We start from the raw sequence: 20,116 nt of genomic DNA, 5'->3' as shown, positions 1-20,116 counted from the left end.
CTGAGGGAGCAGTGGACGCACCGTGGGTTCTTCCCCCTCTCGCTGGTGCGCACAAGCTCCTCCAGCGACTTTGGATGTGACGTTACGCAGACCCCCTCCAACACTGACGGACGTTTTCTGTGTTCTCACATCACACATACACACAAACACAAGAGATCTCGTTGCCTTCCAGCATAAAAAAACCCCAACATCATCCACCTACATGGCTTCCGGACGCCTACGTTTGGATAATGATGGTTTTTGTTCCCAAAATCCTTCGCAATTATCCCGTGCGTAAAATGCATGCCCAGATTTGAAATGTACAACGTGCGTTTCACCCTAGTTATCATTGAGCAGAAATAAGGACACAGAAAAAGAGTGAGCTTAGTAAATACAGAACTTCTTTAATATAAATAGATTTTCCCAAGACACACATTATGCTTTTGTAAATCAAGTTTTGTCCAAACATACAAACCTAAGAAAACAAATTAGCACATTTAAAAACAGTAACTTCACTGACCCCTAGTAAAAAAATAAAGGTACTAATAAAACTATTATAAAAAATTCAAGTCAGGTTGTATTCATCCATTTCTTGTGTGAGTCTTCATTTAGCTCTTTTTGTGATGCTGTCCAAAGGCCTGGCAGCGTCCTCCAGAACCCGTTTCAATGACCTCCTGGGTCCCATGGCTGTAGAGCCTAGAAGATGAAACAAAGAGCAATGAGAAATCAGCATTAACCGATCAAATCCTGTAATTTACTCTCTTTCTTTTCTCCCAGGCGGAAAAAAACATACTTAGTTGTCTTTCAATCTCCTCCAGCTGCTTCTCTTTCGTCTCCTTGTCCTGTTGCTTCTTTATCATGTCAGGGGACTTCATCTCGTTCGAGTGGTCTTCTCTTTCCTTTTCTGCCTTCTCTTTCTTTTCCACAGCTGTCCGGTACTGACGGATCAGGTCTATCAGTTAAAGAAATTAAAAAAAAAAAACGAGAAAGAGAAATTTAAGCACAAGCCGAGTGAACACAGCCCAAAAAATAAAAGGCATTACATGACTATAGACATGAACTCCGGAGGGTTCTGTGATGCTATGAATCTCCTGCTTTGTTGTTCACGTGTTAAACGACAAACTACAGAAAATGTCCAGATCCAATTTTCCGGACTTTCTCTAAAGTCAACGTCTGAAAAGGACACATGAGAGAGATCACCTATTTGTTCTTGAAGAGTGTAGAATAGCTCTGGGATTGGAGCTCCGAACACTTTGAATGAGGTATCCGGTGGGGCTCTGTTCTGTGCGCCGCCGAACTTGCCCCCGGCGTGGATCCTCTCCCCCTGCCTGGTCAGAATGGTGGGACACCGGATCTTTTTCTGCACCAGCTGAAAGCAGAAGCACATTTGAAAAGGATCAATAACCAGCGGCCGGTTCTATTCTGCTGCTGCTCTGTCAGTGGGCGTCACTCACCGCCCGTCTGTAGTTGTTTGCAGAATCCAGGTCGTCCATCAGAATCGTCTCACTCAGGATGTTAGCAAACACTGAAAAGTGAGCAGGAAACTTTATTTAACCACTCAGAATATCAACTTGTTTACAGGAGAAAGTCGAGACGTGTCGTCCATCTTTATTCACAGTCCATGACCACTCTTTATACGACAAGAACAATGTACAGTCATTGAAATCTGAAACAAAATAGGACTTTTTATGTTTCACAGTAAACAAGCTGGACAATTTTGGTACATTATACAATGAATAATACAAAATCTATTTGATTTGGCGGAACCTACTTTTATCTACTCAAAAGAAAATCATCACTACATAAAAACATTATAATATTAATGTGTTGCAAGAGGCCCAGTTTCTGCTCCAGTGGAAGGGCCCCTAACGAGGGACCCCTCGAACCCCACAGCGCTGGACCTCAGGTGGAAACATTTACCCAAAGCTCAACGGGGGCATTAAGGAAACACCCCAACTACAGCAAAGAGACGTGGGAACCTCGAAGAGAATCCATGTACTCTTTTAATATGTCTGCACTGAAAAAAACGACAACTGTTAGTCACGTTTCACTGAGCGGCAGAAAACTACGACAGAAAACTCACCGATGGCACAGCTCTCCTGGTCCCGCGGGAAAATCAGGAGGTCTCTGGCAAACACCGGGTTCCCAGAGTGCTCAAAGAGGCTGCGGCCGTTTCTCATGTGTGGCAGCGGTCTGCAGGAAATTCAGATTTTAGAGGAAGATTACGGCAGTAACTCCGGGCTTAAAACATCTAAACCTGGTTTGATAAATGGCTGGTTGTGTTGTAAAGTATTTCATTCATTGGAATGGGCTGAAACAGTAAACACTGACGGGATGATCCCTTAAGTACAGCAACTGTCATCAGGAGCAGGAAACTGCACTTCCTCCTGTTTGATAATAATCATCCCCATTATTTGTATAGTGAAATAGAAAGAAATAAGTTTATTCATGAAGTCTTGTATCATAAAACACTAAACTTTTTATTGCCCTTTATTTATTTATATTGAGGTAAATGAATGAAAGCAGGAATATACTATATGTGGGTTATTGCAGTTAGTTACAGAACGAGCTGCACAATATGTTTAAATGACTGTTTTGGAAGCCTCATGTTGGACTATAATCACACACACTCACACACAAACACACACACACACACACACACGGAAGCTACTCAGACGCCAACAAGAAAACTCAAACAACTGATGAAGGGGTTGGGACTTGATAGAAAAACACAGGAGATGCAGAATAAAATCTCTGCAAGCAAACCGTCAAACGGAAGTTTTCAGCATCGGATAAACGACCTTCAACTTTACTTGTTAAGAAAATAAGCTGACAGAAGTTTACCTGTTTGTTTGTGGCACGAGCACGCTGTCGAGGGGCAGGACCTGCTGCCGGCCCTGGGTGTCGTCATAGATCCTCCGAGCTGCCTCTGTCGACCTGGTGACCAAACAGTCCATGTCACCACGGATGTGCCAGGAGATGACTCTGGCTGCCGCGTCATCCTGCACGTAGGCCAAGTGACCGACCTGCAAAGAGTACGAATGAAAAAACTAACTCTAGCCTCTAAACACTACAAACACTTGTAAAGATACAAAAGAACAAACACTACCATTCCCAAAACATCCTGCTGCCCCATGAAGTCGTCACGAATGGAGCAGACTCTTTTGACGGAAGTCCGAATCCCATCAGCTGCCGTGGTCTTCTCCGTCAGGAGTTGGTCGATAGCAGGAATCTGCCAAAAATACAAACGTATAGAAATATCATCTCAGGATAAATGTATGTAGAAGGGATCCGAAGGAAAAGTGCGGGACTGGAACGGACATCTTACAGATTCTGTTACTGTCACGTTCTTCCTCTTCAGAACTTGTGTCTGGTCGGCCACTTTGGCACTCGCAGTCTGGTGTTGAACTGGTTTTCAGAAGAGGACTTTCAATTAGAGACAAAATAATAGACACAAACCGACCACCAGGGGATGATAAAGGTGATTTGGCTTCACTTTCAGGGAATGTCGTCCATCTTTATATACAGTCTTTGATTTGAACAAACAACTAAAACAAACTGAGGAAGTAGAAATCGTACCCGTGTACATATTACTGAGTTCAGAGTAACTATCGAACAATTGTTTATGAACAGAAATGGCACAACTGAGACGGTCTTTCTTCTTCAGCAGGTCACACACTCTCTGTTGGTTCACTGCATCTGAAATGAAAAAAACAAAAACAAAAAGGTTAAATAGAGAAAATTAGAAATTATGTTTTGTTTGCCCAGACTTCAGATATTTGTCTTCTTCTTTCTTAAAATCAAAATCTGCTCTTGAATAACCAAAAAGCAAAATTAAGAAAACTTTAACAGCACTGTGTCTTTGGAGAATAACAGCTTTTGAATCATGCAATCATCAACCACTGCATTAAAAAGGTTCTGATGTTTAATTAAGAGACTTTAATCGCAGAACCTCAGCAAATACAAAAGTGAGCTAAATCAAATCACATGTGAAGTATCCGATTTCATTTATCTGTTAGTGAATGAAGTTTGATATACCGTCGTAAAAGTGGAAGGTGAGCTCAAATGGAGCGAGGGGCGTGGGAACCTGCGGCACGTCCGGCTGGAAGCGGAGGGTGTATTCACTGCCGTCCTCGCCCGGGCTGTTCTCCATGATGGCCAACCTCTGTGGACAGTAAGAGCACAGTGAGACCTGGAGGAGGCCAAAATAATCTCATCACAGGATTAACGCTTAAAAGTTTGAACCTGATCTTCCAAACACCAAGAATACAAAAGCTTGGATGGGCGGTCGCCGAATAGATTTCTAACTAAATATCCTACTCCTGTTAATCAGAGCACAGCACTGGTTAAAGCTGGTGCCGGTAAATATGGTTTCAGTTGCTCCCTGATTTTTTACACTGCGAACGTCTAATCTGGGAAAAACAAGCAACAACGGTGAGAGAGAGTAACACAAACCCAGTGCAGCTTACATTAATTGCATGGAGTGAGGTTGGGGTCGGGATCAGAGGGCTTTTTTCAGATAAGCTTAAATATGATAATCCTAGTTGGTGATTTCTCCTGGTGGAAGATCGTGGAGTGTGAACTGGGGACTGAGCCAGTTGTGCAGTGGGAACGTGGCTTTACTCACGGTGATGTGGACCTGTCCCTCCGCCAGGCTAATCTCGCATCTGCTCAATCTGCCTTCAAACAGAGGAGTGGGTTTTGCTCCATCACCGCTACAGTTGGTTATGGAAACCACCAGTTTGCCGACAAGGTCCTTCCCTGCTGGGTTTCCGTAGGAGTCCTGAAAACCATTAAGTCAACATTTTAGTGGTTTATCAGCTGGTATTTGTTGCCTAACTGAAATCCTTAGGCTCTTCCTTTTTTTACCATGATCCTCAGAGTCATATCCTGCACCAGGGTTCGGTTTTTAACGTCCCTGCAGCAGGAAACGACTGGAGCTGGAGGCTGGGATTCGGGCGCCAGTTTGACGGGCTGATTGGCCACCACGTTTAAAATGATCTACGAGACAGAGCTGAAGTCAGTGACCTCTCTCAGGGATCATTGACGATGGCCACAGTCTCCCAGCATGCCTGGATTGTTTGAGAAGTGTCAGGAAGAAACAGATTTGATCGATTTTGGGTTCAACCGACCTTATTACTGAGCAGGAAGTTAGTTTGGTCGATGAGCAGAGAGAACTGGACGGTGTGATTTCCAGCGGTTTCTGGGATTTTTTTATCCCTGCAGTTAAACACAAATATACATATTTATATATATATCAGACATCACATCTGTTTGAATCTTCTCATTTCTAGAGCCTGAACGATAGATTTGTTGGATGTTAGACGTCAAAGGTAGAGGCCGTTTTATTTTACAGAGCAAACACGGCAGAAAAGATGTGTATTTATATTTATATTTGACATAAAAAATATAAATACATAAACGACATCTTACCTAAAGTGAAAACAGTCTTTCCTTTCATTGTCCATGGGTTTACTGCACTTCAGCTCAGTGGGCTACAGAGGAGAAGTACCAGAGTGTATTTCAAGTATTCGTTGATGGAAAGTAAAAATCAGTGTCAGTCCCAGAGTATGTTAGTAAAACACTGACTGTGTGTGGAGGTCTTCTGTCTGAGGCCTCTCCCTCCCACAGCAACATGGTCACAGCAGCTGGGTTAAAAGTCGTCATCGGGCTTCCTTCATCGGACACCACAGTCACTGAGAACACTGGACACACACACACACACACACACACACACACACACACACACACACACAGAGACACACACTAAGGTTGTTGCACCCAGTGAAACCGGTCACATTGTGTCAGAACACAAACCACAGATACAAACACAAACCTGGGAAAGTTCCTCCGGCAGGAAACCTGGCGGCGGTGCTGTAATCCACTGTCAGACTCACAGGTTTGTTGGGATTAGGTAAAACAGTGAGATTCACCGTTGGACCCGGGATGTGTTTGTTGTTAAGGGATCCGTCAAAGTCCAGCTGATAGCAACCCCTGGTGGAACAACAGGGTAGCAACAAGTGAATGATGAACAATTAATTATTTTATTGTAATAATATGATAATAACCATCATAATACCGTTTTCTATTATATTAAAAGGTGACACTCACCTTTGACCGCTCACACTATTAACAGTGAAAGAGGCTTTCCCTTCTGAATCCACTGGTTGTGAAACAACACCTGACGACACCTAAAACAACAGGATTACATGACATTTCTCCAGTTAGATTACTCATAAGAGACGTTTTAGTAAAGTGTAAATGGCCTGTTTGTATTCCTCTCGTCACGCTAACCTTCAGTCCTGGTGGGGAAGATTTAATTACCACGACGACCCTCTTGTCAGTGGAGACGTTTCCCCACTCGTCGACGAGTTGGATGAGGAACGGTGTGGGGATGCTGTGATCGTTAATCACCTGCAGAGGCTTGTACGTAGAGAAGAGGTGTGATTGTAATGTTTAGTCGAGGTCTCGTTGGGTCTCAGAGCCTGAATATCTAAAAACTGCCACTTCAGTAACTTCGAGAGACGGAGAAAGACTCAACAACGTTTACTTTATTTTATTCTATTTCTATTTTATTTTTTGGTTGTAATTCCTTGAGCATTGCTAGAAGAGAGCCTGTGACTCAAGCATTTCATTGCCAGCGACTGCTGAATGTTATTGTTGTGCATTTGACAATAAAAATCTTGAATCTTGAATGGAGCAAAGTTTACTGCAGAAGAAACTTTGAAATTCTCACATATTTATAATGTTTAACGTTTTATTGCTTTTCAATTTTCTGTTTATATATATTTCACATTCATATTTGAATGCCCTAACAGCACTTTGGTCGACTGTGGTTGCTTTAAAGAATCAACTTTTCCAGAGTAGCTTGCTGTGAAGTGCTGCTCTGACTCCATTAGTTACAAGCCTGTGCGTATTTTATTACAAAAAACGTTTAAATCCAACCACGAGTAGTTGTGAACACAGAATCAACAAGTTTTACAAATCATGTTATGTAGTTTTTAACACGCAGAGTCTAAATAAGCAGATTTGCTAGATTTAAGATAAAATTTATGACAACAACCTGCAGAGCTAAAAAAGCTATGAACAAATTAGAACCTGTTCTTACCTGCGAAGGTCCACTGACTAGTTTGAGCAGTGCAGGGTCTCCAGCCGTCACATTAACGATCTGATACGTGGTGTAGGTCTGGTAGGTGAAGAGCAGGTTCTTGATGCCGGGCGTCCCACGGAGGAAACAGATTCCCGTCACATCCACAGACCTGCTGCTCTCCTGAAAAACACACAGAGTGAGAGTGTTAACGTCACTGCTCCCACACACTGTCCCTTTTCAAACGAAAGTCAAACACCCGCTCAAAAGACTGAAGTCGTTTGCCTCAAGATCCTGCAGAGGGCGCTCACTTGCAGCTTAACTTAGTGCTGGGCCTCTTGCCCCATCGGTAAAGTAAGCCACTAATGTGATGTTGTTTTGAGCAAGAAAAGCTGCAGGATTTATATTTGAATATGTTCCAACAAATCATGCGTCATTCAAATAGTTTTCAAACTTGACATATGCAAAAGTGACATATGCAAAAGTGACATATGCAAAAGTGACATATGCAAAAGTGACATATGCACCTGAAGCATCAAATATAAAAGAAAAGTGCTAAATAATATTAAAAATAAAGAGTTTATTATTATCATCACGTTTTGTCAGTAATGTCGACAGATTAAAAAAAATATAAAAAGAAAATACTGAGTTATTTTGATGTCGTGTTTTTACTATTTTTTTCGTTTTCTTTTCATTTATTTTATTACTTAATTTGAACATCACCTTGTTTCCGACCACATAAACGTGGTTGCCTGGTCTCCTTGGCGCTTCTTGTTGATTGTTATTTCTAATATTTTCTTTTGTCGCTTTGCTGTCAAAGTACTTTGTAAACCCTTGGTTTAAAAAGGGCTATATAAATAATGTTTGTTTTTATAATTATTATTTTATAAAGGAAAACTCTTGGGTGAACAAATCCTTGAATCTCTTACCTGCCACTGATAGGTGACGGCTTCTTTGTCCAGACCCTCGGCTTTCACATTCAAGTTCTTCACACATGTGGCCGTCAGCGTCCTGGTTGCATTGTCGTACTTGTCCACAAGCTCCAAGTCTGTGTCAGGTAGAACAAAAGCAGCGTGTTATCCAGGGTGAAACCATATCTGAGACAAATCTGATCTTTGTGAGATAAGGTTCATACTCACTGATGCTTCCAGACAGAGTTTCCCCGAGCTTCACTGTGTCGTTGAGCAGAGTCGTCCTTAATTTGGCTGGTTCATCCGGACGAGGTCTACAAACCAAACATGCAAAGGATGAGGCGATAACGCTATCTTACCTTAGCATCAAGACTGGAAACAGAGGGGATCTGAAAGCAGCTTGAGGGAGCTTCAGAGATTGAATTCACTTTGTGCAAACAGTTTGTCCTGAGTTGGGTTCGTACTTACACGATGGTAAAGGAGACAGACACGCTCTGGTCTTGGTAAGAGACCTGGTAGAAACGCTCCTCATGCACCTGTGTGGGTACCGGAACGGCTGGCAGCTTCCCCAGCAACAGGTCTTTGACATCCACTTCTTTCGTCCAGTTAAACTGAAATAAATAAACACAAAGCAATGACGATTATTGATAAATACAAGCCAGATCATCTTGATCATCGCCCCCTGTTGGGTGGCTGGCTGCACCATTATTCATAAATCCCCCCTCCTCGGTGTTAGTGGATGGGACATGGAACAAATTAATAACTCAAAGTTAACGTTAAATAATCCATCTGAAGGACAGAATCGCTTGATGGCTTCTTTCATTCTGAGTAGCTCTTATCACGATGACGCTCCTTCAATTGTTTCCTTAAGTTTGGTTTTAATTTGTTATTTGATACACACCTTGACCATAGAAGCTATTTCCTCCGTGATGGGCACAGCTCTGCCCGCCTCATCATACAGTTTATAGAACAGGTTCTCCAGGGAGCCCCCAGCCAGCCAGCTGATCTTCTCATCGCTCCTCAGCACCAGACTCTCGCCGTCCTGTCTGCAGACCATGATCTGAGACACTCTGGTGCTGGGTATCACAGTCAGCTCCCTCACGACCGACTCTACATTCCTCCGACTCTGGCAGAAAAACGAAGAGGTGGGCGTTTTATGAGTAGTTTTTATTTTAGAGGAAAAATTAGGGTGTTGTTGATGTTTTTTCAAACTTACAGGCATTTCAAATTTAACTTTCAGCTTCTGAGGTTCACCCCCGACTATTTTCAGGTTGATGGGCTTTGTCACCAGCTGACCTGCTCCTGTTCTGCTGCAGTCGACCGTGGTCGGCGTGAGCCCCGGAACCTGGACCTTCAAAAAGGGAGGGATGAGGATAGATCTAAATGCACACTGAACAATCCATGTTTAATCAAATGGTATTATTCAATCAAGAGGGAGGAAAAGATACGACTTTTCACTATGAGCACAACCTGAGTCTTAACACACACACACACAAACACACACACTTTCCCAACAACAACAGCGCACACACGCACCTGGCAGTGAACTATCTGCCTGGGGTGAGTGGTGACGTTTCCAGCCTCGTCGTGAACTTCCACGTTAAACCTGGCAGCGGTTCTATTCTGTATCACGACTGGATTGTCGTCTGTCTTCACATGGAGAGAATGCGGATTACCTGAAAAACATTATGATGCATCTCAAGAAAGTTGCTTGTATAAAGTATAGTGTAAAGGTTTGTAGTTAAAAAGCTGTGACTGGCGACAACCCAACAGTAAAAGAGGTCTTTCTAAAACCCTTTGCACACCAGCCATGTTTTTAAATGAAGGTTTTCTCATCTGTTGTTTATGAACAATTAGTTTTGTTTGAAAAGATACAGTTGTACAAGTTTCATAAGATATAAAATAAATGTGTAGATTAAGAAGAAAATCATGTTCATTAACAAATATAACATGGATTGTATCATTGTTATATCCTAGAAACAGTTACCATTATAATGGAAAAATTATAGCATGTGTGAAACAGTGTTAATTTTGGCAGCTATTTTTGATTTAGTCTTAGTCTTAGTCTTTTGACGAAAATGCATATTAGTTTTAGTCAGCTTTTAGTCATTTTAATCCTTCTTAGTTTTAGTCTAGTTTTAGTCGACGAAAACAAATTCCATTTTAGTCTAGTTTTAGTCGACGAAAACAAATTACATTTTAGTCTAGTTTTAGTCGACGAAAACTAATTCCATTTTAGTCTAGTTTTAGTCACATTTAATAGCCACATTAAACTCCTTTTCTATAAAAACATATAGCTGCAGCCTAATAGCTTAAAAATATATATTTAATTTTAAATGTGAAAACAAAAAGGGAGAGCAGGTCAGACTGGAGCCGGACACAGAAACTGAACATCGGTACAAACCAACTGCAGCTTCTGCTCTGATGAAGAAGCTGCGGCGCTGATCTCTGAGCAGCTGAGACCATAGAAACTCTGGTTTTCACTGTTTCCATAGTTAAGAAGCAGTCGGTCACTGAGAGGCTGCTCCACGAGAACGCGCTCTGCTTTCACTGTGTCTCTCTGAGCGAGTGCGCGAGGCGGGGGGCGGAGCTACGGACCGGAGCGCTATCTGGGAGCGCACAGGCACACACACACACACACACACACAGATTCACTCGCCCTCTCCTGATACTTCATGACGGCCTGATACGATGATGTTTTAAAAATTATTGTGACTTAGTCAACCACCAACATTTTCGTCTGGTCTCGTCTCGTCAACGAAAATTAAAATAGATTTCGTCATAGTTTTTATTTTCAAAGATTCGTTTTCGTTACGTCTTCGTCTCGTCTTCGTCATGGAAAAAAGGTCGTTAACGAATATATTTCGTCATCGTCTTCGTCAACGAAATTAACACTGGTGTGAAACCTATGTGTGAAACCTATGTGTGAAACCTATGTTACTTGAAAAGTAAGTTTTATGACCTGTCTAAATTATTTATGATTTGGCCTGTTCTAATGGTCTGAACTGTGTATGACCTGAAAACTGTCAACTGACTCCCCAAAGAACTGAATGTATGTGTTCTTATCTCCAAAGGTAAACACATGTATATCTGTTGTCTGTATTTAGAGAGCTCTCTCCCAGCAACTACAAAACCAGTCTGGATTGGTTGAGAGAGATAGCATTAGACAGTCAAATCATTGTATTTGACTGACTAATGCTAGTCAGTCAAATACTGCATCTTCACTCTGAGATCCTTGTGGTTTCTCTTTGTTGATCCTTTCTGCAGAAAGCCCCTTATTAAATAAACGTAGATAACTTTGGTGTTTCCAGCCTCTTGTATTTCCAGATATCCACCACACCATCTCTAGCATCAAAATGATTCCTGCACACGGATTCATATAATGAAAAGCTGACTTCAGATCTAACTGAATTAATAAATGCATTCGTACCGGGGAGGAGACTGATCTTGATGGTCTGGGTGGGTTTTTTCAGGCCGGTCAGGGTCACTCTCAGGTCGTATTTCTGCGAAATAAGAAGCAAGATGGAGGAAGTCAGCAGGAAACGACCCGGGCTTGAGAAATGATGTTTTAGTTGTGTTGTAGGAGCTGCGATTTTACTGCATGAGCAAAATGGAGGTTCTCTTTTCTATCAACCCCTGTGACAGAGTGTGGTTACATAAAAAAAGAGCATGTGGGTATTGTTCTCACCTTGGCTGGTTGGTTATTCAGGACCTTCCCTCTTGCTTTGACACCTTTGATGATGAACTTGCTCCCACTGCAGTCCACTGTCGCATAACTCACCTCCAGGTCCCTGAATGATAACAATGATAGTGTCACAGCAAGGGCCACATAATGAGATTATTAATAAACCATGTCAAGTTTATCATAAAAGATTCATGTGCATGTAATCTTAAATACACATTAATATGCAGAAGATTCATCTTTCTTATGAGTCATTTTCTTAAAAGAAAGGAAACACAAAATACTGGGGATTTAAAAACAAGAGTACATAAATACATGATATATTCCCTGAACCAAACTGGACAATGCAGATTAAACGGTGCAATCACAGTAGGAACATTTCTGACAATAATAAAAAACATGACTGGAGACTAGAGAGTTCTAGAACATCTCTGTAGTTGTGTGACTCGGCCAACAAGTGCAATTAAAGTCCTGACACACCTGTTTTTTACATCAGATGGAAGCGCTGTGACAAAGCTGAAAAGCAGCAACGACTATCCCAGAAGAATTATAGAACAGTTGAGAACACAATGTACTACAGACAAAACCACAGACTGACAAACATACTGATCACTACCCCGCCCTCGGGGATATCATGACCCACCTGCATTCGAGTGCAGGCAGGAGATTGGAAAGAGGCTTTGTGGAGTTGCCATAACCATCTGTTAACTGCAGGGGAATGTCAAATGGCACGCCGACATGAAGAATGGGGTTCGTCTCGCCCAAAACAAACGCCTCAGCTGTCCCCGCTGAGAAGGAGACAAGCAGCGGAGGTGTGTGAGATCAGGGCTCACACTCAGGATTACAACACGGCAGTGGACGCTCTGCCCTCCTTACCCGTGATGGTGAAACTGATTTTGGAGATTGGAAGGGCTCGGCCTCCGAAGACCTTGTCACCGGTGTACTGTATCAGGGTGTTGAGGGACAGCGTGTAACTCCCAGGGTCATTCAATCTCTCTGCCAAATGTGAAATGTTTGCAACAATGACAAATGATACTTTCATTCCATCTTTCTATTCGTTTTATAACGACACATAAAAAACCAACGTACCAATTTTTTTGAACCAGTAACCCCACTTCGGCGTGTGCTCGGCATCCAAACTGAGAACCTCATCGGCCTTTGCAGGACCTACGTGGGAAAGAGGAAACAAACATAGCTACAAGCTCCAAACGAAGAGGCTGGACGGCGAAGTATCGTAAGAAGATAGTTAAGATAAAGCTAGTTAAAGAAATGAAGGTGACTAAGTTACATCATTTTATATTTATGTTTATTTCCAGTACAAATTCCCAGACAAATGTTAAAATTTTAACAGATTTTCCAGGGAATAAAGCAAGATGAAAAAAAGTGAATATAATTCCGTGCAGCTCTTTTGAATTGAAACGATTAAGACATTTGATGTTTGAAGCTTTGTGTTCGTTTGGGATCCGTGTGATGGAGGTTCTCAACTCATCAGGCGTGATGGAACATTTCTCTCATTCGCAGCCCGGACGATCTTACCATTCTTGACCACTGTTAGCTTGACGCTCAGTTTGATCACCGTCCCCTGGCGTGTTGCGGGCATCCTCGACATCCCCTCTCCCTTCTTGTTCATGATCTCGACTCTGAGTGGCCCTGAAATATTAAAGTAAAACACAAATCAAACAGAATGATGTTTGGGTATTAACTGGTGACTGGGGTGTGCGTGTGAAGAGGCGAGAGGAGGAGGTATAATAATATTTTACCTAACGGAGTCCCAGCTGGACAAACATAATTCTGCGGCCATTCGTTAGATTCCTGCCAGATCACTTTCAGCTCATGTGGAAGCCTGGAACAAAGCAATCATGTACTCATGTACATAAAAAACAACATGACGGCAATGGAACAGAAACGTTAACCAGATCACCAGACCAAATAATTGATCGGCCTGAATAAAATCTATCGCTGTGAGCTTTTCCTGAACGTTTCGGTGTCAGTGCAGCTCACTCACCTGCAGAGGTCATTTTCAATGTATTTCTTGATGCTTTCGTCCGTGGCGTTCCTGTCGATCTTGAAAATGGGTATGATCTTGTTCTTGTTGTAAAGTGCTTTTGGTTCCTGGGAAGCAGAATTAGTTTTGTTTGTCTCGTGTTAAATAGTAAAACTCAAATAAGAGTCAAAATGAAAACAAGGCTTTATAAAAACATCTTCCAAAATGGAGATTTTTCAAAAACTCTGGTTTCTGAGTAACAAGTTTGGGAAACAATGATGTCGCAGCTCACTGAGCAAATTCCCACTGTTGCTCTGTGTGTAAGCACCAGAATGACGAACAACAACAAATCACTGGTTTTTCCACACTTGTACCTGCTAGGAGTCATAACTGCACCAATGGGGAATAAAGGAGCCTCGCCCACTGTAACCTGGACCACAATTTTCTTCTCAGGTATTTGATGGTTCTTTTAATGAAGACTTAATTTACACCTCCAGGCGTGTTCCCGTTTGGGTGGACGAAAAAACGTTCAAATAATATCTGAGGTAGTGTAGACCGGGGAATAAATTATTGCAAGAAAACTTCCTAAGGCAGTAATACGTCGCAGACATTTTCCTTCCTTACCAGACGGACTTCAACCAGTCCTCCTGTGGCAAAGACGTCTTTGTCATGCTGTCCTTGCAGCAAAAACTGGAGCACGGTACCATGGATGATCGGCTGCGTTCTCTGAGACTTCACCTGTGTGAAAATGTGAGTAAGCATTGATACAAGGTAGAGTGCAGAACAATCAGAATACACTTTCAATATCTAAAGAAAAACCGGCTCACCAGTTGACCTGTTCTGTACATTTTGCCGTCCAATTCGATGGCGGAGAACGCTGCCCATATTTTCTTTGAGCCCATATCTGATCGAGTCTCGATCTTCCTGAAGCCGAGGAACTTCACCTGCTTGTCCAAATTCTCGTGACAGTTTGTTAGCCACTGTGTGAACTCCTTCTGTATGTTAGTTCTTTTTTCCTGTGGAAGGTTTCACCACTTTATCGCAAAGAAGCTGCACCAAGAGATCTTTGACCACAAACTCATTGTCTTTCCGATAGAAAAGAAAATATGTGTGTATGATCACCTGTCCGTCAACAACCCGCGTGAAGATAGTTTCCCTGCCCTTCACTCTCTGCTCCAGGTCCATGAAGGTGAGCTTGTTTGTGGTGACCTGGAATTTGTCGTCAGTGAAGAGCACCCCTGAAAAGCGACTGTAGCAATCTTCAGGCACCTTTGCTCCTTTGACTTTCGCACACCAGTCAAACCTGCAACAACGAGACATGACAGAAACCAGTAAACATATACACAAGGCAGCGAGGGGCCCCAGTGGCAGAAAAGGATCTAATCAGCATAAAGGTACAGCTCATGGGACTTCAGTTTGGAGATGATGAGGCCACGAGAGATAACGATCCTGCATCCCTGTACCAAGATGCATGGTAACGCATCTAGGAGTTTCTGCATAATGCTGCATTTTCTGCTGGGAAAATCCATGTTGTACAACAGTTCTTTAAAGAAAAAGTAATGAAAGATAATAATGAATGTATTTACTCATGTACTGTGGTGTAGGGTATGAGGCGTCCATTCCAGAAACACTCAAAGATCGGCCTCTTGCCTCTTGCCTGATGCAGGAGCCCAGACTCACCATCGCAATCTTCTTCATCGTGAAGTGCTGAAGAAACAAAGAATAACATCTTCAATTCGATCAAAGTATGTTGACTATTTAACAACGTTGTAATACCTTCCGCCACCTCCGGGCCTAGTGGGTATGTCTCCTTGTCGTAGAGGAAGGGATGATAGCGAATGATTCCCTCCACTCTGCCGGTGTCGACTCCGGTGGCGGCCTTAAACTCAAACGTGTCTGCAGCCGCTTTTATGTACAGAGTCTGCATGTCTTCATCGATTTCCCGGAGGTTCACCACACGGGGGGATTTAGGTGGCTTTTCACGCAAGGTGACCTGATTCATAGACAACAGGCAAATGGTAAGAATTCCCCTAAACAGGCTGTTTAAACTGTTTAAGACCAACAGCCTTACCTGAATGTCAATTTTGGAATGATCGGAGTTTGTGAAGATGCTGCTTTGGTCATTTCCATTGACTCCATGTATGTAATAGTGATACGTGTGACTGAAACAAAGGAAAAAAAAGTTTTTAAATGAAATAATGAAAATCAGAGCAGTTGGGGCCTGTAAAGACTTTGGATTATCGCTGTGGAGGATGCGGGGGAAATAACTCACGCTAGCTGTCTGGTCAACACCTTGAAATCTTGTTTCAGAAAGGCTACATGCTCCGGCCTGATCCCCGTGATGACCACGGCTGTGAAGCTGTCCTTCCCCGGTTCCTCAGCGATTAAGGAATGGAGGAAGCGCTCGTCGGCTTTGATCGCGTGTGACCGGTCGCCGGGCTGCAGGAGGAGGACGAGGCGTCACAGATGTTACCACAGAGAACTGCAAATCATGATCATCTTCATCTTCAATCAAAGTACGAAACGCTTAAAAAAGAAAAGGTTTGTTGTTTACCTTCCTGTTTTTGATGACGCTTTTGTAAATATCCTCCTTGTTTTCTTCTTTCCTCTTGAAATCTTCTTTTGACAAGATCAGCTCATGGACATCTGGGCAGCCGACTGATTTGGTGATCATCTGGTGAAAGACCGGAAGAACGCAACATATAAATCCCGCTGCAAAGACCACATGCTTCTCTTTTGTTACTATATGTAGTAAAGCTGCATTCTTAACTATGATCACGAAGGACTTACCCTGACCGAGTCTCCAATGTAGAAAATAGCCTGTTTTCCTCCAACTCCAAAGTAGGATATATCACTGTTGAGACTCCGGGGGGCGGGATCAGGCCGAACGTACTTTTCAGTAGGCCTGTTGAATTTAGAGCATCTGTATACGGCCCAATCTCTGAGCTTCTGTGAGGTCATCCCGCACCCGTTGTCTAAGGCAATGATGGCGGCTTTCCCCACACTTTCATCGAAAAGCTGGAAAATAAAGAGAAGATATAATTTTGCCGATATAATGGTCTGCCTCTGAGATTTCATTCAACAGTATGAATGACATAATATAATACAATATAAAACAAGTTAAAGGAGACATATGATGCTCATATTAAGGTTCATAATTAATAGATTGTAGTGGAACATTGTTTATCACGCCGCAACCACGCCATCAAACCCAGCACCTGGGGTGATCCTTTAAGTCCCGCCTCTCAACCAATGAGAAGTGGGCATGTCGTGTTGACGCTCACAAAAAGACCAATAGAACTTACTCAAGGACTGTTTGTGAAGCACTTTTGTTCACTATTTGTCATTCAAATCACTGTTTAATAACAGGCTGCTTTGGCACAACGCCCTCAGTGCTGCGTCATTCACCTTTCCAGCTAGACAGGTTCTAGGTTCTAACAAGGACATAAAGCATCATATGTCTCCTTTAAGATAAAAAGTGACATGCAACTCCACAACCAACCAACCATTCGTATCTCTATTGTCCTCCTCTCTGTGTTTTTAGAGGTGGCCCACAGAGAGTTGTCGATCAGCTCAGCAAGTGTGTACGCTAGAAAAATGAACAGAGGAATCAAGTGAGGAAACATGCAGTGTAGCTTAAGCTCTCTGTCAATCTCCAGCATGCTTACTAGAACAGCCAATGACTGTTTGAACCAGGTAGGTGCTTACATAAGGATTTCTGGCCCTCACTATCGTAGTACTCATAAAGGCCGCCCTGGATCAACGTGTCATAATGTGGTATAAACGTGATTTGCTCCTCCATCGCCGCGGGGAGATCTTGGTCCAGCTTATGAAGCAAGTAGAGGGTACAGCCATCCTGAAGCTCCTCTACAAGGAACACAAATAATCACAGCAAGTTCAGAACAGAGTCCGTCAAACCCGGGTTAACAACGAGGACCAGATTACTAAAGTTTAAAATGTATTAGTTTCATTTTCTCATCTATAATTTGCGGAAACCCCTGAAGGCCAATTTACTCACCAAATGTGTTAGAATCCAGAGCTTTCCTATCTGTAGTGGCCACCACAAACATTTCATCGGAACGGACTGGAAATTTCTGTTCGAAAAAAAGGACAATGTATAGAAATACTTATCATCAGATTGATTAATAAAAATAAAAAAGGTCTCCCAGACATTTTTAACATGCATCAAAGACTTCTTTACTCAAATTTAAGCTTCTTTCATTTGACACGGCTCCACTGGTTCCTCATACAACCAAATCAGCATAAACAATGCCATTACAGTCTGTGCCTGTGGTGTTGTTTGAAAACCTGCTTGTCAAAGGTCAGCTCATCAGTGAAGGAAGTGCTCAGGAGTCCTATGATGAAATATTTATTGAAGCTTGGCCAGGGAGAAATTCAGAGTCGATCAATTCACAAACTGTGCGTGATGTCATATTTCTCATATTCTGACGTCCTGCGTACGTACACTTCTCACTCTACAGATCATGTGTTCTCTGGCTCTGGAGAAAGTATTACCTGACTACACTGTTTGTGGTGTCTAGGGAGTGAAGCAACCCTGTTCCCCCGACCTTGGCCATGGTTTCCGCAAATTAACCAAACACAACAGACAGCAGCACTTAGCCTCAACGCGAGGATTTGTCTATCTATCTATCTATATACACTGTGTGCACAATTATTAGGCAAGTGAGTATTTTGAACATATCATAATTTGTATGCATATTTTCCAACTCCAAGCTGTATAAACTTGAAGGCTTATTGGATTTAAGTATATCAGGTGAAGAGTATTTGTGAAATGAGGGAGTATGTGGCCTAAGGAGATCAACACCCAATATCAAGGTGTGCATAATTATTAGGCAGCTTCTTTTCCTCAGTTAAAAGAGATTTAAGAGAAGAGAGTGACTCATGACAGACCAGATGGATGGGCCCGTGGCTGGATCAGTAACGGGCACACAGGTCCACTTCGACTCAGATGCCAGCAAGGTGGAGGAGGGGTACTGGTATAGGCTGTTATTATTAAAGATGAGCTAGTTGGACCTTTTTCGGGTTGAAGATTGACTCTAAATCAATTCCCAAACCTACTGCCAGTATTTAGAAGACATTTTCTTCAAGCAGTGGTACAGTCAGAAGTCTGCATCTTTCAAGAAGACTGCGTGGCTAGCCAGTAAAGGCCGTAAAGATGAAAGAATAATAACATGGCCCCCTTCCTCACCTGACCTTAGCCCTATAGTTAACATGTGGGCCCTTCTTAGACAGGAGATTAATGGGAGATTTACGATGAAGGAAAACAGTACACCTCTCTGAACAGTATATGGAGGCTGTGGTTGGTGCTGCACATAAAGATGATTGTTAACAGATCAAGAAACTGACAGAATCCATGAATGGAAGGCTTATTACTGTTACTGAAAAGAAGGGTGGCTATATTGCTCAATGAGTTATTTCTTTGAAATGTCAGAAATGTTTTTAGTTGTTTGTTTATTATTCTCACTTTAACAGATGAAAATAAACAAGTGAGATGGGAACATTTTCGTTTTTCATTTAGTTGCATAATAATTCTGCACACTAATAGTTAACCAATAATTGTTGACACATTGATTTTCTCCTAAGAAAGCCAAAACCTCACTTTTACTTTCTTAAATATTCAGGTTTGAGGTTTATTAACATTTTGTATTGACCAAGAGCACTGTAGTTGTTCAATAATAAAACGAATCCTCAAAAATACAAATTGCCCAATAATTGTGCACACAGTGTACCTATCTATCTATTCATCCCTCTATGAATCTATCTATCTCTACATCCATCTATCTCTTTATCTATCTATCTATCTATCCATCCCTCCATTCATCCTTCTATCCATCTATCCATCTATCTATCCACTCACCCCTCCATCTATCTATTGTAAATAACTAGTTAGGCTTTATAATAACAACCTGATATTTATAAAAGTGACATTATCTTCCAAACAGCCAGTGAGTAGAGTAAAGTAAGGAAGGTTACTTTGACCAGGAGTCCCTGAAAGCCATGGAAGTTCATCCCGGAGGTTTCCAGCTCATGGCCGGAGGAGCCCGCGGAGGTTTGGAGGCGACAGTCGCAGACGCGGATGATCCGTCTCTTCGGCCGCTGGATGCCGCGGCTCATCGGCGCCACGGACGAGAACATGTTGGAGTCAGTGTGTCGGTAGAAAGTTTCAGCGCGACGCCAACGATGTTGTGTCTATGTTTAACAGCCGCAAACTGAAGCATTTGTTTACACTCCCTACAGTACCTCCTTGCTGCGTTCACGTAACCACACACAGGTAAAGAAGCACGTCCATTTCCCGAACTCTTAAAATACAGTACAGCTTGGAATTGCTAAAAAAAAACGATAAATATAATTAAACAAAAATAAGATCGGACACAAGGCGTTGGAAAAAAGGGTCAACTCTGCTAAATTGGATTTTTACTCAAGCTGATACTCATTTGCACGAGGTTTACATG

At 42.3% G+C, this 20,116-nt stretch overlaps 1 protein-coding gene across 1 annotated transcript; it reads right to left on the bottom strand.

The window, feature by feature from the left end:
• Positions 1-363: 363 nt before the first annotated feature.
• smchd1 (structural maintenance of chromosomes flexible hinge domain containing 1) lies at positions 364-20,018 on the bottom strand. The gene is made up of 46 exons (XM_053412659.1): positions 19,638-20,018; positions 17,662-17,737; positions 17,352-17,510; positions 17,150-17,232; positions 16,434-16,661; positions 16,198-16,317; positions 15,916-16,082; positions 15,715-15,805; positions 15,420-15,636; positions 15,230-15,350; positions 14,766-14,946; positions 14,471-14,659; positions 14,268-14,381; positions 13,665-13,771; positions 13,420-13,502; positions 13,196-13,309; positions 12,749-12,826; positions 12,536-12,655; positions 12,303-12,447; positions 11,666-11,768; positions 11,408-11,480; positions 9,514-9,653; positions 9,194-9,328; positions 8,879-9,103; positions 8,446-8,588; positions 8,206-8,291; positions 7,996-8,114; positions 7,088-7,249; positions 6,274-6,402; positions 6,091-6,170; positions 5,816-5,973; positions 5,569-5,684; positions 5,413-5,474; positions 5,112-5,199; positions 4,849-4,980; positions 4,607-4,762; positions 4,018-4,144; positions 3,559-3,678; positions 3,308-3,387; positions 3,089-3,211; positions 2,824-3,005; positions 2,063-2,172; positions 1,434-1,504; positions 1,180-1,348; positions 773-931; positions 364-675 (listed from the first exon to the last, which is right to left on the bottom strand). The coding sequence occupies exons 1-46, from the start codon at positions 19,797-19,799 to the stop codon at positions 584-586; spliced, it is 5,895 nt and encodes a 1,964-aa protein (XP_053268634.1). The 5' UTR covers positions 19,800-20,018; the 3' UTR covers positions 364-583.
• Positions 20,019-20,116: the final 98 nt, after the last annotated feature.

The sequence above is a fragment of the Pleuronectes platessa genome, chromosome 20, assembly GCF_947347685.1.
Source record: "Pleuronectes platessa chromosome 20, fPlePla1.1, whole genome shotgun sequence".
NCBI lineage: Eukaryota > Metazoa > Chordata > Actinopteri > Pleuronectiformes > Pleuronectidae > Pleuronectes > Pleuronectes platessa.
This window is presented reverse-complemented; position numbering and strand designations above follow the sequence as displayed.

Coding starts and splice junctions, on each gene's coding strand:
- smchd1 (XM_053412659.1), bottom strand. CDS start 19,799: ATGTTCTCGTCCGTGGCGCCGATGAGCCGCGGCATCCAGCGGCCGAAG. Junction 15,351..15,419: donor AGGCCCGGAGGTGGCGGAAG/GTATTACAACGT, acceptor TTGTTTCTTCAG/CACTTCACGATGAAGAAGAT. Junction 6,403..7,087: donor TAGTCAGTGGACCTTCGCAG/GTAAGAACAGGT, acceptor TCTACGTACAAG/CCTCTGCAGGTGATTAACGA.